The 17,186-nt window shown below is 42.6% G+C and overlaps 1 protein-coding gene across 1 annotated transcript in view; it reads left to right on the forward strand.

Moving 5' to 3' along the window:
* The first annotated feature begins 3,536 nt into the window (after window positions 1-3,536).
* GLIS3 (GLIS family zinc finger 3) overlaps window positions 3,537-17,186 on the forward strand; it is a 423,786-nt gene continuing 410,136 nt past the window's right edge. The window contains 2 exon segments of the mRNA XM_045563912.1: window positions 3,537-3,595; window positions 16,653-17,138. Of these exon segments, the coding sequence (XP_045419868.1) occupies window positions 16,751-17,138 (388 nt within the window). The 5' untranslated portion in view covers window positions 3,537-3,595; window positions 16,653-16,750.

Consider the following 17,186-nt stretch of genomic DNA (forward strand, 5'->3'; position numbering starts at 1 on the left):
TTGCTATTGGGCTGTTCCGTCTGGAAGTGTTCCGTTGCTCTAGCTATGCGATTGTGAATGTCCCTATTTTGTACTCTAGCTTTGAGTGAGTTCCTACACAGGATCTGTGCCTGCTGCGCCCCTTCTGATGCTGGCTCCTCCACTTGGAGCAGTCTCCTTTGCTTATCAGTTTTCTACCCATTCTTTGATGTCCAGCTCAAACAGCCAAGCCACTCTGTCACATTGTAGGAAATTATGCCTGCCTCCTCCACACTCCCTACACACTTAACCGCGCTTATCTGACATTAATCACAAGATGCCTTGCACTTTATAGGCCTGCAGTATGCTTTGTACACATTCAAAGAGCATGCACAGTTTGTTTGCAGGACAGCAATGTTGAAAGCACTTGGAACTGAGGAACCGTTGAGATTACATATGTAAAGAATTCCCATTTCTTGAAGGTTTGCTATGACCCAGGCCCTGGGCAAAAAGCTTTATGTAACATCCTCCCATGTACAATGCCTGCAGGTGTTAGTTCTTTTAGTCCCAAATCCTTGGACAGAGTAGGTACTCACTGAATATTTCTCAAATGAATGAGAACTGGACATGAGCTGGCAGCAAGGTCCTGTCTGCTGAGTCAGCTGGCCTGAGTCAGCGGTTGAGGCACATACAACATAGGTCTCTAGAGAGTGAAGATACTGACTGGGTTGCAGTTCCCATCTATCTGGCTGAAAGGCTGCCAGGGTGTGATTCTGAAGCATAATGGAGAGCTCGCAGAGAGGGGAAAGTATCATTTATGAACAACATTATTTTCTTTCCCACTGTTTCTCATTACTCCCCCTCCCCCACTCTTGCTGACCAAGTCAGCCCAGAAGAGGTACAGATCTCATTCTGAGTCACTCCAGGGTTGTATTGGTACAACATCAAAACTGCATTTTTACTATGTCCCACGGACTATAAGGACATTCTTGCACCCGCCCCAAAAAAGAACTCAAACAAAGCCCTGTACCTATTTAGTGGTAAATGTCTTAGGAATATTAGAGGCTCATGAAAATCACAACTAAATAAAATGACATTCCTACTGTTAGGATCTTCTAAATGAAGAGATTTTGGGGATCTTCAGGTTGATGACTCATAACTTTCTCAGTGTTTTATTTCCATGAGCCATTGATTAAAGTAGGGTGTAGCACTATGTTTTTTTTTCTCTTCCAGCTAAGCTGTTCCCACCAAGTGGGAAATTTTGGAAGCTTCTGCAAGGCTCTAGGATACGATTTCATGCATCGTAACCATTGTATTTGAAACAGTATTTGAGGGACACTGGAAAGGTTTTTTTGTAGCCTCCACCCAAGCTTGTCCACAACAAGTTCCTGAGGAGCAGTTGTATAGCACAAAATTCTGATGAACACAAGTTCCCATGATGCGTGGAAGGGTCAGTGTTCCCATCTTGCTCTGCTCCTGAAGGCTGGAGTTAACGAGGAGGAGTTTTTATGTGAATGTCAGGCATGTTGCAATAACTAGCCACAATGGAATAGTTATGGCAATTTCCACCACTTGGTTTCTTTGTTTTTGTGATGTTGCTGTATGCTTCATTTTATGAGTATTTTCTTTTCTTATGTGTGGTTGAACCCATCTATTGCCATCTTGGGTTTGGATACTTATATTTACAAGGAGATGAAGAGCAGAGAGAAAAACTGGAAAACTGATAGAATGACATACCCTAAGCACTTACTAATTTATTTCCCTCCCTCTACTTGTGCTGACAGATATTCTGATGATGGATATTCTGATGAGTTTCTGTCCTAAGGAGAAGGAAAAGAGGATCATAACAAGACTACATAAGAAAAAGTATTGTGAAAATTTGACTTCTTTGGTGATGTTAATATTAATCCAGTAATATTGCTGCTGAAATAAGATCAATGAAAATTGCCAACAATCTTTTTGGTTTGGCTTACTTGAGGGCTTCTGTCTTGATCATGGCATCTACTACCTGAATGCTAATTTATATTTGAGTGAGAGTAGTAGAACAAAATGTAAGGACTGCTGAAATTCTAAAAGCATCTTGTGACATCCCCATTCGTTTCATTCATGAGGGCGAATTAAATACTCTCACTGAAGAAAGCTCTAACTGGAAGATATTATGTGCGTTACATATACTGATTCCCAAGATGGAAGTCCTTGCGTATATGGCAATACATAGGAGGTGCCACAAAAGCAGGCTTTTTGGTGACAAGCTTTTGAAGGCTCTTATCAAGCCAAATAGAAGGGCTGGAGGTCACGACTTAGGTGGGGAATGAGGCTGAGGATGCTGAATTCTTAAGGAGAAAGCACCATTATATAGCTGCAACACGTGCATGGAATGTGCCTCTGTTCCTAGCAGCCTGTGTTCAGAATTTTTCACCCTTGCAAAACTTCCATCACCTTTCTCTCTTCCCTGCCTATATTTTGAAAAGATGCCAAAGGTATCCTTTGTGCTTCATTTATCCAGTTTTGAAGCTGTCCTGCGCATACAATCCCTAAGAAACTCTTGCCACTTTTCACTTTTTAGTTTCTGCTCTGTTTTACTTCTAGATGTTTTTTTCCCTCTTGTTCTTTATGATTTGACATCAAATCTTGTCGAAACACTGATACTTTTCTTGTTAAAAAAAAAAAAAGTCAGTTTAATAAGGCCAGGAAGAAGGCGAAGTGTCCCCCCACTGTAACCCCTGTTCTGGAGTTCCTCGACTCCCTGGCGCACGGGGAGTGTGCGAGCGAACGCGTCGAGAGGGAGACACAAGCTCGGCCTTCGAATTGGCCAGTCTGGTGACCAGCGAGCCCGCCCCCACTCCCCTCCCCCCTTCGGCGCTCACACTCAGGAAGCAGCTGGCTGCAGGCCGGCCCTCGCGGCCGCACACACATCCACACTCCTCGCCGGGCTGCCTCCCTCCCTCCTTCTTCCCCCTTCCCCTCTCCCTGCAGCCGCGTCCACACTGCGCCGCCCGGGCAGCCCAGAGCGCGGCGCGCACGGGCACCGGGTGCCGCCGACGCCGCCCCTCTCGGCACCCCCTGCAGGCCGTCCGCGCCGTCCAGGGTCTCACCGGCGCTCCCCCGACGGAACCCGCCAGCAGCAATTAGCCAGCATCCCGGGGCCGGCCCCCGGACGCATCCCTCGGCCCAAGACGAGGATGAGCAGGACAGGCGAGGCACAAAGTCGCAACTGAACTTTTTAAAAACATTATTTGCGTGTGTTCGTGTGTAGCGGGGGAGAATGAGCTGATGCCTAGGGTCCGGCCACCCTCCTCCTGCCTCCTCCTCCCCCTGCCGCCGCTGCCCTCGCAGACGCGCGCGCACACACGGCACTTGGGCCGGGTTTCCGCGCTCCGTCCCCCGGCTTGGATGGGAGTTTTCATTTCCGAAGGAGGCAGAGCCGGTGGAGCGCGCTGAAGGGCTGGAGCCCCAAGTTACGACTCCTCGCCAGCGCTGGCCGCCTGCTGTCACTCGCGCAGGCTGGCCGGGGGAAGGGACCCGCACGCCCGGCTTTGTTGTGGAAATCCCAGTTACCTGGTAAGTGGATGCCATAGGAACTTTGCTCGCAGGCGAGAGACTGGGAGGACCCGAGCGCTTGGGAGTGTGGGGGGAGGTAAGGCTCGGAGACGCAAACTGGGGATTAGAAATAGTTTTCCACGCTGAGCCGGTGGCGTTCGCGCGGGTTTAAGGATAGGCGCACCCCATCCCCCAGATTCATAGGTCATTTAGAGACCTGAGCTTATAGGTAGATAGCAACACTCAATTAGGAATCAAGCTGTGCTCTTGTCAGTTGCCCGAGAGCGCCGAGGGTAGAAGACGGAAAGGAAATCAACAGGGTTTTAAAGTTCGGTTAATTGGGAAGAGTTTTTGTTTTTGTTTTTCCTTTTCAAGTACAGGGGCCAGAGGGCTACAAAATCAGGACAAGTTACAGTTATCACGGGCACGCCACCCCCGTGTCCCCACTGAAGGGAAACTTTGGCCCAGTGGGAATTGATGGGGTGACGTGAGGTCTCTCGCGCACACACGGGGCTGTAGTTGCCTCTTCCAGTTCCACGTGTTTGTGGAGCTCCACGAAGGCTGTTTTCCACGCTTGCGTCTCACCCAAGCCGCTGTCCCCATAGTTCCGGGAGGTCGTCGGGCTGAGGGTACCCCTGCTCTCTCGGTACGGGTCCAGCTACCCGCAGCTGCCCGGTCTGTAACTATAACCTCCCACGCCGCAAACGCGCAGACACATTCAGACGCGAGCACTCCCCGCCGGGTTCGTCACCTCGCGTTTACATTTCATGGGGCCGGACAAAATGTCAGCACTGTTTGGAAAATGTCTCAGTCTGAGACTTTGTCCTGCGCAGGGCTCCAGTCCCTATAAATGACCGTGTGTGTATTTTGAAGTCGTCCGGGGCCGCTCTCCGGAAAGCGTGAGTGAGCTGCCGGCTCTCTCCTAGACACACACCTTGCCCCGAGCGACAGTTCCAAGTTACTCACTGGAGCTGACAAGTCACCTCGGGGACGAGGAAGTCACCCAAGTGTCTGGAAATCTTGGCCCTGGCTGATTTGTCATCCTATGGGTGATTCAATTAGGTACCTGAAGGGAGAAACTTTGGGGAAGAGTTTCTGGCTCCGCCGGTCGCGCCCCCTGACTTGTTCGGGGTGTTTGAGAGGCGAGAGGCGAAAGGAGACCCCAGGTCAGGGCTGGCTGGGAGGGGGCCGGGCCGGACGGCGCGCGCGGGTCCCCGCCGCCCGGGCTTCCTCGCCGCGGCGCCCTTTCGGCCCTCGACTTACTCAGGACCGGGTTGCACAACAGGAAGCCGGCGCTAGTTTGTTTTGTTTTGCTGCGTTTGCTCGCTCGCGGACGGGGCCGAGGGTTAGGGGCGGAGGCGGCGGGGGAGTGACGGGGTCGCAGCCGCGCGCACCCCGCCGGGCGCTGTCGCCTCCGCCTCCGGGCCCGCCCCTAGTCCGCGCCGTGGAGCCCGGGGGCCCCGGCCGCCACCCCCAGGGGCCAAGCTAGTGGGGTGGGGAACCAATAAGGGCTGCCCTCCTCCTGGCTGGTCCCTCGCGCCGCTCCCCAAGCCTGGCTGCCCGGTCACCTCTCCCGACCTCTCCAGCCCTTGTCCTAGCAGGAGAGGTCCCCGCCCCCCTTCTCCGTAAGCCTCCCCATCCGCCGCCCCCGCTGGGCTTCCCTGGCATCAGCTTGGCCCTCATCCCTGCAGCATCTCAACCCGGGGCAGGAGGAAGGGGAGTTACTTCCGGAATCTCAGGGAGCGGAGGCCGCAGGGACTGGACTCCTGCGATTGCGGCCCCCTTTTACAGAGAGGAAGGCTCTTGCACCCTCTCCCCGGGCGGCAGAGCCACCTTCTTCCAGGACGGCAGCATCTCCAGAGTGCTGGGGCCCCTGGGGCCCTGGAGTTTGTGAGGAGAGGGAAGTTCTGCAGCTCCCCCCAGTGGAACAATTCCCTTTGGGTTTATGGGACCGGGAATCTCAAGTATAGACTGTTAACAGCTGGAGGGGACCTTGGCGATCGCCTACCGATGAGGAAACCGAGCCTCAGAGACTTTAGGGGTTTTGCCCACGGTCTCACAGCCAGTTGTTTCAGGCCCAGGACAAACACTTAAAATTCCCAGTTCCCAGTTCAGACAGCATTTCTTGGCCCGAAGGGCCAAGAACTCAAGAGAAATGCATTCCCATTGCGTCCCCTGTGAAAGCTTTGATGAGTCATGATTTCTGCCTTGGGAGTTAGCCAGATGTCTGTTTCCCCCTCTGTCTTGTTCCTCACCGGACCTTCCTTTTTAGACTAAACTGGGGGACTGTTTTTTTGTTTGTTTTTTGGTACAAAATTGATATGTGTTGGTTTAAATCTTCGTATTTCTTCTCTCTCCTCCAAGTTTGCTTCCAGTGGTGCTGTGTGAAGCAGGTGCAATCTGCAAAAGTTTTCAGAAAAGGGATCTGCCACAGTGAAGGTTGTTCTGGGAAAGTTTGGAGTGATTTAGAGACAAGAGAGTGTGATATTATATGCTATTTTGTGCAACCAAGAACAAGCTGAAGTTTAAGGACCATCATTAAACTTACTACAGTTTTCATATATTTTCACTAATTGTGCAGCCAGACTAGCTCTGACACTATCTTTGAAAGAAAGGGTGGGGGACATTTCTTTCCCACTTATTTCCAAAAACACCTTTCCTTGTTGGTAGTTAGGTAACTCCTTTCCTTTCTTGCCCAGAGGACTCAGTAATCCTTGAGTATGAGAAGTTAAATCTAACTGCTGCTGTGACTTCCCCTCTCCTTGTTTCACCTTTGGCCAATTTGGGGAGGGCATCTTTTCTTTAATCCCCATATTCCCCCCAAGTTCCGTAATAGTAGTCATGTTATCAGAGATTGAATACCTGTGATCATTATTTCAAATAGGAAAGGCAACTTTTTTGGAGGAGGAGGACTCCAGGATCCACCAGGTGGGTGAAATTCCTACTGGGCCAAAATAGTCAGGGTGGGGGAGGTTAAATAATATCAAATTAATGTTTTGTATCAGCTCTGCCTTGATTTACATAGCAGAAAATGGTGTCTCCATGGTTTCAGAAGAGAGCTCAGTGTTCTCAGTCTTTTTTCTTTTGATATTCTTTCCTGCTAGTAAATTAAGCCTGAGGACATTCATTCTTTCCCCTGTTGTCCCTCTCATGTTGTAGTTATTGATCTTTGGAGGTGGAATGTTAATAATTTGCATTTCTTCCAGATTATAGGAGTACTTCTTGAGGGAGATAATTTAGAAAGTGGCATCCCATGCACATTCTCATTTCTGGAGAAGTCATTTCCTGTGTTTCTGTAATTATTTTCTGTAGAGGCTATTATATTATACAGAAGGTGGAAATACAGAACTTAACTCTTTAACTTTTCCCAAAGTTGGATGGGTTCAGAGACTTAATCTATGAGACTGGGGAAAAAAGGCACATAGGAAATCTGTGCAATAAAAATATGTTGCCATTATCATTAAAGGAAAATGAGACAGAATGAAACTTTTAAAATGTCATTAACGCACAGTTTGATCAAAAGATGCCCAGGTTCCAAGTTTTCCTAGTTTCCCGCTTACTTTAGGCAGAGTTGACACAAAAGCCCAATTTTTTTTATTGAGATGAAATAAAATATCCTTACAAAAAAGCACATCTATATTAAGCTGGATGAATTTTCACAAACTGAACACACCTGCATAACTAGCATCCGGATCAGGAAACAGAACATTACCAACACACCAGAAATATCCTTCATACTCTGTTCCAATTACCACCTTCACCTAAGGTGACCGCTGCCCTGACTTCTAACAGATATATTAGTTTTTCCTGTTTTAAAAATATCTTATGTAAATGGAATAATTCAATAGGCACTCTTGGGTCTGTCTGGCTTCTTTCGCTCTACACAACAAACTTTTAGTAGGTCAAATAATTTGGACTCCCCTTTAAAGATGATGGAAACAGTTTGGCTTGCAGAAATGACTTGGTGAGGCATTACTTAATATGATAGAATTAAGGAAAAACACTAACGAAACATAAAGCCATATTTATATTCTGATGACAGTCTGGTCGGGGAGACCAAACAGACACAAGTGAAACGTCTCGTGTGACACCAGTGGAGGTAGAGCAGGAGTATGCTGAGGAGCTCCTTCCTCTGTGACAACCCAGAATGTATTTCACAGCCTCTTTGTGAGGGCCAACAACCCTCACAATGGGAAGAAAGGTGCCTGGTCTCAGTACTGAAGCAATTCTGTTTGTTTGGCTGCTTTGAGCCAGGATTTTCATTGTTCACCAGTATGCCAAGTTAAAGACAAGAGTAACATGCCTCCTCAGAAGGGTGCAATAGAATTTCTATGCTGCTTTTTCCTAGTAGAGAAAGGAATAGACTAGGAAACAATGCATTTGTTATTAAGTTGCATAAGCCACAGAACATGGGATTCATGATTATATGTTTGTACCTCACTTTTGTATTTATTCAGGCAATAAATGATAAATGTGGGTTATAATTACATATTTCACTTATACCATATTTTTCAGTATAAATGATCAGTGTGGTATGAATAATATAAATAGTAATAAATGTATGTGAATATATAAATAGTATAAAAATATATATGTATGATAAATACAGTGTGAAAAATATAAATATATAGGTATAGTATAAAATAATCTATGTACATATAAGAGCTGGGGAGAGTTCAAAGATAAATTAGACATAACCCCAAAACTTAATGAAATTAGAACTTAGACAAGGAGATGAAACAGGCAAATAAGTATAATGCATTTTAGAAAGTTTTGAATGTTAACAGAGAGGTGTGTAGTGTAAAATATTTAGCATTTATTGGGTCCTTTTATGTACTGAGCAGCATGCTAAGCATACAACATGCATTTTCTCATTTACTATTCTGTGATGTTATGAACTTCACAATAGCGTAATTATCCCCATTTTACAGATCAGAGATGTGGAGACTAAGAAATGATCAGGGAGGGCCTAATGTGGGTATTTGGGGTGGGCCTGGAGGTTAAATAGGATCTGAATTTGGGGAGAAAGAGGACAAAAGAAGCGAAGAGGGAAATGACCATCATGGTAGAATCCAAGGCAATGTGTAGAATGAACAGAACCAGGATCCAATCATGTTGTTCCACTTTGGGAACAAAATCAGGGTTTTGTCTGTAAAACTTGAATCATGAAGGCTCTACGTAGCTGAGGACAGACTTGAGACAGAGAGAGCTGGTGGGGGCTCCTTGTCTGACGTGATCTCTTCAAGGCCAAGAACATGAACGACTGCACGTTCCTTCAGACGTAGCAGCCAGCCTTGCTGAACTGCAGATGGGCAGAAAGGGTCACAGTGCAAGGTCAGACCCTGTTCTAGGCTCCTTGTTAAAGAGACCAGACTTTCTGAATACCAGTTATTTCTGAAGTTGTGAGCCAGATCTATGAAGTTTCGTTTCTAGACCTGCTGAATACTTTACACAGAAAATCAACTAGATGCCAGGGCTAGGTATGAATTCTTGTTATTCTTGTGTGTGAAGAAATGGATTAATGTTTTCCCAACCTTTTCAGCATGACCAATAGATTCCAGTTCTGTCTGTAACTTGGCTGAGTCATTCATGGGGGTTTAAAAAAATTTCTTTAATAAATATGTTGTCATGTTGGTTAAGGGCCTAGTCATTGTTGTGGACGTTCATACTTCTGCAGTGATGTCAGTGAACATAATTTAACTTGTATAAAGCTTCTGTCTACCAACAGCCAAAAATAGTTACATTGGTCACTTTTAAGCAATAACTACACTAAAGGAAAAAATCACTCAGTTACATGTGTGATAGGTACATGTTAATATCCCTGAATATTTGGTTTAAGGAGTGGTAAATTTTATTTCTAGAATCTTCCATAGGTACATATTTATTACCTTTTTAAAAGGATTGTGATTTTTAGCCTTGTACACAGCTGTTCACGTGGACTGAGTTGTTAGTTATACAGACTAAATGACAAAGAATGCTCTTTTCATTTGCTCTATTTTACTACCTACGTACCTCCTTGTGTAAAGATTTTTTTTTTAAGAAAAATCTCAGGCCGGGCGCGGTGGCTCAAGCCTGTAATCCTAGCACTTGGGAGGCCGAGGCGGGCGGATTGTGTGAGCTCAGGAGTTCGAGACCAGCCTGAGCAAGAACGAGACCCCGTCTCTACTAAAAAATAGAAAGAAACTATATGGACAGCTAAAAATATATATATAGAAAAAAAATTAGCCGGGCATGGTGGCACATGCCTGTAGTCCCAGCAACTCGGGAGGCTGAGGCAGTAGGATCGCTTAAGCCCAGGAGTTTGAGGTTGCTGTGAGCTAGGCTGACGCCACGGCACTCACTCTAGCCCGGGCAACAGAGTGACACTCTGTCTCAAAAAAAAAAAAAAAAAAAAAAAAAAAAGAAAAATCTCCAGCCAGTTATTTTGCTTTTATATTTCTGAAGAAGAAGCCTTTGTGTATCAAACCATAGCCATGTGGTGTTCACTCTTTGCAATTCAGGTAATTAATTCAGCAGTGACATCATAGGGAATGTGCTCATTTTTCCATTTCAAATTCCTTTTCTTAGGATCTGATGGTTAACTCATATTAAGAACACATTTTGAAAGACTCAGTTCTCAAAGACATTATGTGTTAATTTAAACTTTTCCTTCTTTAGCTGTGTAAGAATAGGGGTTTTATTCCAAGGAAGATTGTCTACCCCCTGCAATGAGAAAGATCTAAAATTATCAGTCATTTTGATCCTGATTCTGTTAGTTGGTTGATCAATTGGTACTTATTGAGCACAGTTGATCAATTGGTATTTACTGAATAAAAGGCACAGTGAAAGATAGCAGTGGTAGGAATGTGGCTTTGTATTATTTAATCTTTATTTTCTTATAAAGCCCAAAATGTTGAACTTTTAGATCTTTTCCATTTTTCATTCCAGCTATATTTTGGTATTTATTTTACTTTGACTGTTTAACTCTGTCTTTACCTGCAGCTGTTCTTTTTAATTACTTGGGTAGGCATGTAGTCCAAATGCTTTTATAACAGTGGCTTTTATGCTATTTTGATTGTGACTCACCCTAAAATATATTTTATATCTTACCCAGAAGACATATATGCATATGAATATGCAGATACATAACCCACAAATAAACTGAAATAAAACAAATACCTGACCATTAATCCATCTGATGCACTATGGCTTCTATTGTATTCTAGTAGTTCTATTTCATTAAAAAATGCTTTCTCTATTGAATGATTGAGTTCATAAAACATCAGTGAATTGCATCCCACTTTGAAAAACACTGCTTTAGAAAGGGTACTTTGTTAAACATAGATCTAGGAACTTGTAGCATATTCATAACCTAGACTGGGCCAATGCATGGATCAAAGCATGGTGCTTCCTGAACTTATTCGTGTTTGTCTTAAAAATCTTTTGGTCCCAAGTTCATTCTCATTTTGTATGATTTCTTATAGCTGACCAAGGAAATCCCTAATTATATTCCTCTCCCTTGCCATTTTTGGTAGGACCATAGTTCTCTAGACCTTTCTGTACTCATTGATGAGTTAATGACTGAAGCAAAGTAAATGAAACACTTCTAAGTAATTACTACTAAATGTAGTGACATTTAGTAAACTAGGAGGATATGAGAGTTGTATAGATGCATTGAAGTGTGGAAAGTGGATTCTAAGAGAGGTTATTGAACTTTTAATATTGCCCTCCAGCAGTGTTTTCCCGAAGGTTCTGAATTTCCTCCAGCAATCTGCAGTCATTGTCGTTGTGTGGCGGGTTCTCATTGCTGCTTCTGATTTTTCAGGTAGGATTGACTGACTAGGAATAAATTCCTGAATTGGACTTGGTCATTCCTTTTTTCCCACTCTCTTTCCTTTCCATTTTCCTTCCTCTTTCTTTCCTCTGTGTCCTGTCTACATGTACTACCTATATTTTGAATATCATAGCCATTAATTTAAATTTACAATGACACTGCCAGTTGTTTCGCTCCATAAACTTAGGAAAGATTAGTTTTATTTTTCGAGAAAATTTTATAAAATAAAAGCTTAAACATGTATCTAATTAGGTAGCTAAGGGCTTGAATCCACAGATAAAACAAAGTCAGTGTTTCTATTAGATAGGATCCATAATATTCATTATGTTATCATTATTTTTATTATTATTTTGAGACAGGATCTTGCTCTGTTACCTGGGCTAGAGTGCTGTGGTGTCAGCCTAGCTCACAACAACCTCAAATTCCTGGGCTTAAGCAATCCTTCTGCTTCAGCCTCCCGAGTAGCTGGAACTACAGGCGCATGCCACCATGCCCAGATAATTTTTTAAAAAAACTTTTTGTAGAGCTGGGGTCTTGCTATTGCCCAAGCCAGTCTCTATCTCCTGGCCTCAAGTGATCCTCCACCTCGGCCTCCCAAAGTGCTAGGAATACAGACGTGAGCCACTGTGCCCAGCCACATTATATTATCTTTTCTGACTGGTCTTTGGAAGAATGCTCTTGAATCTCTGGAGGGAACACTAATTTGTCTTCATATTTTTAATTGGTATACCTCTTTGATTTCATCTTAATGGTGATTATATTGCTTAAGTAACGTCTGTACATCTCAGTGTTCGGAATAAATATGCTAATCTTCTTAGAATTGCCAACATTAGACCTTGGGAGTGCCCAAGTGAGTAGGTCTATACATACTAGCTGTTAGGTGTAACCTCCCTAAGTTTTTCCTCCACATCTCATTAATGAGGAATTATCTTAGCTCTGGTTCTGGGTAACTTCTGTTGTAAATTCTTTGAATTTGCCAGTGTCACTGAATAAAGTTATGGAACCACAGAAATGATCAACTATTCCTTGTTGTGGGTTACTGTAGCATAATATAGTACCCTCCAGTTTCAATTTAGAGAAATAATATTGTACACATCCAATACGTTTCCTCTATAATATCCTCTAGCCTCACAGGCACATGTTTGCACTTTCCTCTTGTTAAAATTGCAGACAAGAATAATTTTGATTTATTGGTGACATCTAATATAGCTGTGTTTATATTGTTGCCAATAAAATGACTTACATGATTGGTTTTTGTTTATACAATCTTTTCTGAGGAGTCAGTCACCTGTGTTAGGACAAGGTACATTCTGCTTATTAAAATGAACTCCTGGGATCTAAGAACATTCAGCTCTCTCTGTCCTTGATTGAATTGCAAAATGTGCTTCACACTGCAGCCGTGCATGAGAATAACTTATATTATCTATCAATAGGCTTTTCATTTCTATATTCTTCTGGCTACAAAGGCTGTAACAAGAGAAGCCCATGGGAACAACATGGGCCTATTAAGGATCAAGGCAGCGGTGTTGAAAAGGCAGTGTTAATGAAATTATACAATCATGAACCTGAAGGGAAAAAATAAAAAGAATCAATAAAAACTCCATTTTAGATGGCTTAGACATATATGTGCGTGGCAGACTCAGGGGCAGTTTGTTTTCTCACCAGTATTTTGTGCCTCATTATCAGGTTTTCTATGCAGAGTAAGAAATGCTTGTGGCATAAGAAATGGAAAATGTAACAAAGGCTAAATGTAGCCTAAGGAAATGAAATGATGTATGAAAATTAATAATTAACTGGCTCATCAGATGAATTATGACTCTAGATGAGTCTATTAATGGTATTTACTAAGAAAGGGCCTTTGGCTGTAAATAGGCATTTTGGAAGTCGTGTTTTCGAAATTTTCTTGAATGGATGAGTTAACATCGCTTTTCGTTTGTTTAATCTTTTAATCCATGAGGAACAGTGGCTGGAGCCTCGGGTAAAAGGTGGAATCATGATTTGATATTTTGATTAAAGTCATGCTTTTCCAGAAAAGTAGTGGAATTATTAAATGGTTTTGTGCCTGAGTTTCCTTAGGGGTTAAGTAACTTCCTCTCTGACCTGATTTACAGGAGTGTATTTTAAGAGTTTGAAAGTGGTCAAAAGGAAAGATTTATTAACTCTCATGTTGACTCATATTAGCAGAACGAACATTTCCATTGTGTGAACTAACAGAGCATTAAAAATGTAAATAAGTTAATATGTCAGATCCAAAATATCCTAAATTTATACTTACTAGATTCTCCTTGATTTTTCTTTTTCTTGTTTCTTTTGTTGGTGATGATGGTGGTACCCTGGGGTAGAGTAGCTGGATAGAGGATAGAAGAGAAAATGGAGAATTTGATCAAGTTTTTAAATAGAAAGATGCCTTTCCAGTGGAATCCCACCAGTTAGGTTACTGATACTGATTAGCTGAGATTTTACTTTTTTGGCAAAGTGTAATTTCAATCCTAAAATTCGTTCTTCATGGTTAGTGTTGCCTATCAGCATGTTACTGGTGGGAGAACCTTTCTACCAGCTCTTGTTTTGGTGGAGTTGGCAGAGGTTGCTATTATTTTTGCTTCCTCGTCTACCCAATCCTCCTAGATTTAAGTGCCATAGGTATAAAATCTACGTATTTATTCTTGGTAATAGTAAGTGGGTATTTTTGATAATCTTCCTTATCTAAATTGGAATAACAGAATTTAAAGAGAGCATAGTGAATATATCCAACCTCCTCAACCTTTTATGAATGAAAAACAGTTAAATCCAGAGAAGCTGTAAGTGATTTGCCAGAAGCAGAACTCAGGTATGTTGACTTTTTGAGTGCTCTCTTCCCCGACTTTATGAAGATGTGTCTTTCTTAAAAGTTAGCAGTTTGTCCTCTTTTGTTACATGTAGACTTAGAATTATATCTTAATCATATGGCCTAGCTAAAAAGTATGCAAAAATGCTATAACATATACTATTTTTGTCTATTTGTAATAGACAAAATTGACTTTTACATTCTAGTAGCTAATGCTTGAAAAATCTGTTGGGATAATTAATGTGAAAACGGGAATATTAGGCATATTTTCACATAGTTTCTTTTATTTTTGTCTTGAGGCTGGTTTTGCTCAGCTCACATGCCATTGGCCTCTTGGTTTTTCTTTATGGTATTAATCACTTTAATTTCTGGCTGCCGTTTTTTTAGCAATAAAATTTAAGTACATTTTGTTGTTGTTTTTACTTTCAACCTAAAACTATTTAAAACAGGAGTGTAGTTTATAAAAAAATAAAAATAAAATAAATATTCAGGCCAAGACAGGCAGGTGTGAGTGCTTGATACTTAATTAAGTTCTCAGTGCTTTAATTATTTTTCCTTCTTGAAGACTCACCTTCTTAATGATTGAGCCTAGTGTTAAGTACCTCCTTATATGTTTTTATCCAGATTTTTGATGAGAATTCCTGCTTGTATATGATCTTACTGCCAAAAATGACTCCCTTATTTTTAAAAACCTGGAAATGGGCACAGTCTGCAAATCTTCAGACACTTGTCACTTGGACCATGGTCTTAGTGACTCATATTTCCAGTCATGTTGAACAATTCTTCATTTAAAAAAAATTGCCAATATGACATATTTCTTTTGCCCCTTTTTTTGGTTGCTTCTGAATAAGTGCTTTCTTCTCTAGGGTTTAGAGTGCCCAGAAAATACTATTTTATCAATGAGTGGAGGATAGATGGCCAATTTTATCTGGCAAAGCACAGAGACATTAAATGACTCTTGCTCACAGTCAACCATGAATGAATCAGCAGACTGGCTGGTAACACACTTTAGTTCCCCTACATGGATACAACATAAAAGGCATTGGCATTTTTCCAGTGGAAAAAAATTTTTACAGGCACTCTTATTTCAGGGACTATTTATTATTGTTCCATAAACAAACTTAAATGATGCAGGTTTGGATAATCTGGACTTATTTGTCCATTCATGGCAATTATGGTAGAGGGGAGGGGAGAAGTGAGACCTGAGCTAGAGAAATACAGCTAAGAATTAAGCATTTTTGATTTTTTAAAATAAAAAAGAAAAAGGAACTCATCACAAAATGTTTTGTGTCCTTGATATTCTTTTTTTGATGATTTATGGAATCATTTCTTTTGGTAATTTAATTGAAATATTCGTCCATGATTTTGAGTGAATCATACAGAAATCATCCAGTTGAAGCTATCTGGTTCCTACCGCTTTGTACTCAGTCTCTATTTTATGTGTTTGTTCAGCTTTGGCTTCTTTTTATGACTATCATGTCTATATAAAAGACAGATTGTGACTGTGTCTATCATACATTTGGAGTAGTGGCACTACCATGGCACTGAGCCACCTCATTGCATACATTTTGGGGAGTTATTGGTCAAGGAAGGGAAGGGCCTTCCTTAGTGATTTAGAACCAGGGATACTGACTGCATCACACGTAGGGGGATGAGGATGGCCTGCAGTTGCATCAGTACTTCTCTTGGTTCTCCCTCTGCCTCCTTAGTGGTAGGAAGCTTTGTGGGACTGTGGCTGATTTACTGTATGTCATGCGTGGTGAACATACTGAACACCTCACTTTTGAAAGGGCTTTTCTTTTTTTATTCTTTCCATAAGGAGTTTTGCACAGCTTTTACCTTTTCTAGGGTCTTAATGGAAGGTCACAGTACTGTGCTGTTGATTCTGTTTCCATCTGTATAACTCAGGATCAATATCCAAGACTCTAATGCTGCTGTGAATATTTGTTTATATGGATGTGTGAAATCTTTATGATATTCCCAGGCTTAGATTTTTATCTTTTGTAAATCTAAGGGCTGTGAAAAGGTAACTCTTAGAGTGAAATGGAGATGGCTTAATGTCCCCATCAGTCTCATTTAGAAGCCATGTCTGCTTTGTGTTTATTTACTGGAAACTGTGAAGCCTTGGTCTGATATCATGAAGGTGGTGCTTTGGGTTTCCCAACACCCACTGTAGCAAAAGTGAACTAGTATGGACAGATGATTGAGGGAGCAAAATAAGTTTCATTTTGCAAGCTGGCACCAGTAGGTTGGTTGTAGTTGCCATGAGCACTGTGTTGAGGAGGGCTCAGTGGCTGACAAAACAATGCAGTGATCCCTAATCCAAGGCTCCCATCAGTGCAGAAGGGGAGACTGCTTGCCAAAGAGCCATGTATTTGATGACCCTGTTCTATGTAAAAGACCATTTTGCTAAGAGTGCTTCTTTTCTTCCTAATATGAGCTACACAGGTTGAAAACTCATTGTATCTTATTTTCACTTTTACTTTTAAAAATGCCTGCATTTATTTTTTTAAACAGGCTTATAACCTACACCATGGATAACTTATTGGACTTTGCCTGAAAGGAGTCATTAGTGCCATTGGATATTTGACCATCCTGGCCACAGGTTTTTCAAAATGAATGGAAGGTCATGCAGCATGAGTCTCCACCGGACACTGGGAACCCCACAGGGGCCCGGGATGATCAGTGGCCAACACATTCCTCCCATCCGAGCCCACTCGGGGACTCCTGGCCCCTCGCCCTGTGGCAGCACACCAAGCCCCGCTATCGGAAGCCTTGCTAACAACCTCCATCTCAAGATGCCCTCTGGAGGAGGGATGGCTCCTCAGAACAACGTGGCTGAGAGCCCCATCCATCTGCCTGCCTTGAGCCCCAGGAGACAAGTGCTCACCAATGGGAAGCCGCGATTCCAGGTTACCCAGGCTGGAGGCATGTCAGGGTCACACACTTTAAAGCCAAAGCAGCAGGAGTTTGGAAGCCCTTTTCCTCCTAATCCTGGGAAAGGTAGGATTGTCTTTCTGGGATCTTTTAAAAATGGAAACTCTTTTTTTC

Source organism: Lemur catta, chromosome 10 (assembly GCF_020740605.2).
Source record: "Lemur catta isolate mLemCat1 chromosome 10, mLemCat1.pri, whole genome shotgun sequence".
In the NCBI taxonomy this organism is placed as follows: domain Eukaryota; kingdom Metazoa; phylum Chordata; class Mammalia; order Primates; family Lemuridae; genus Lemur; species Lemur catta.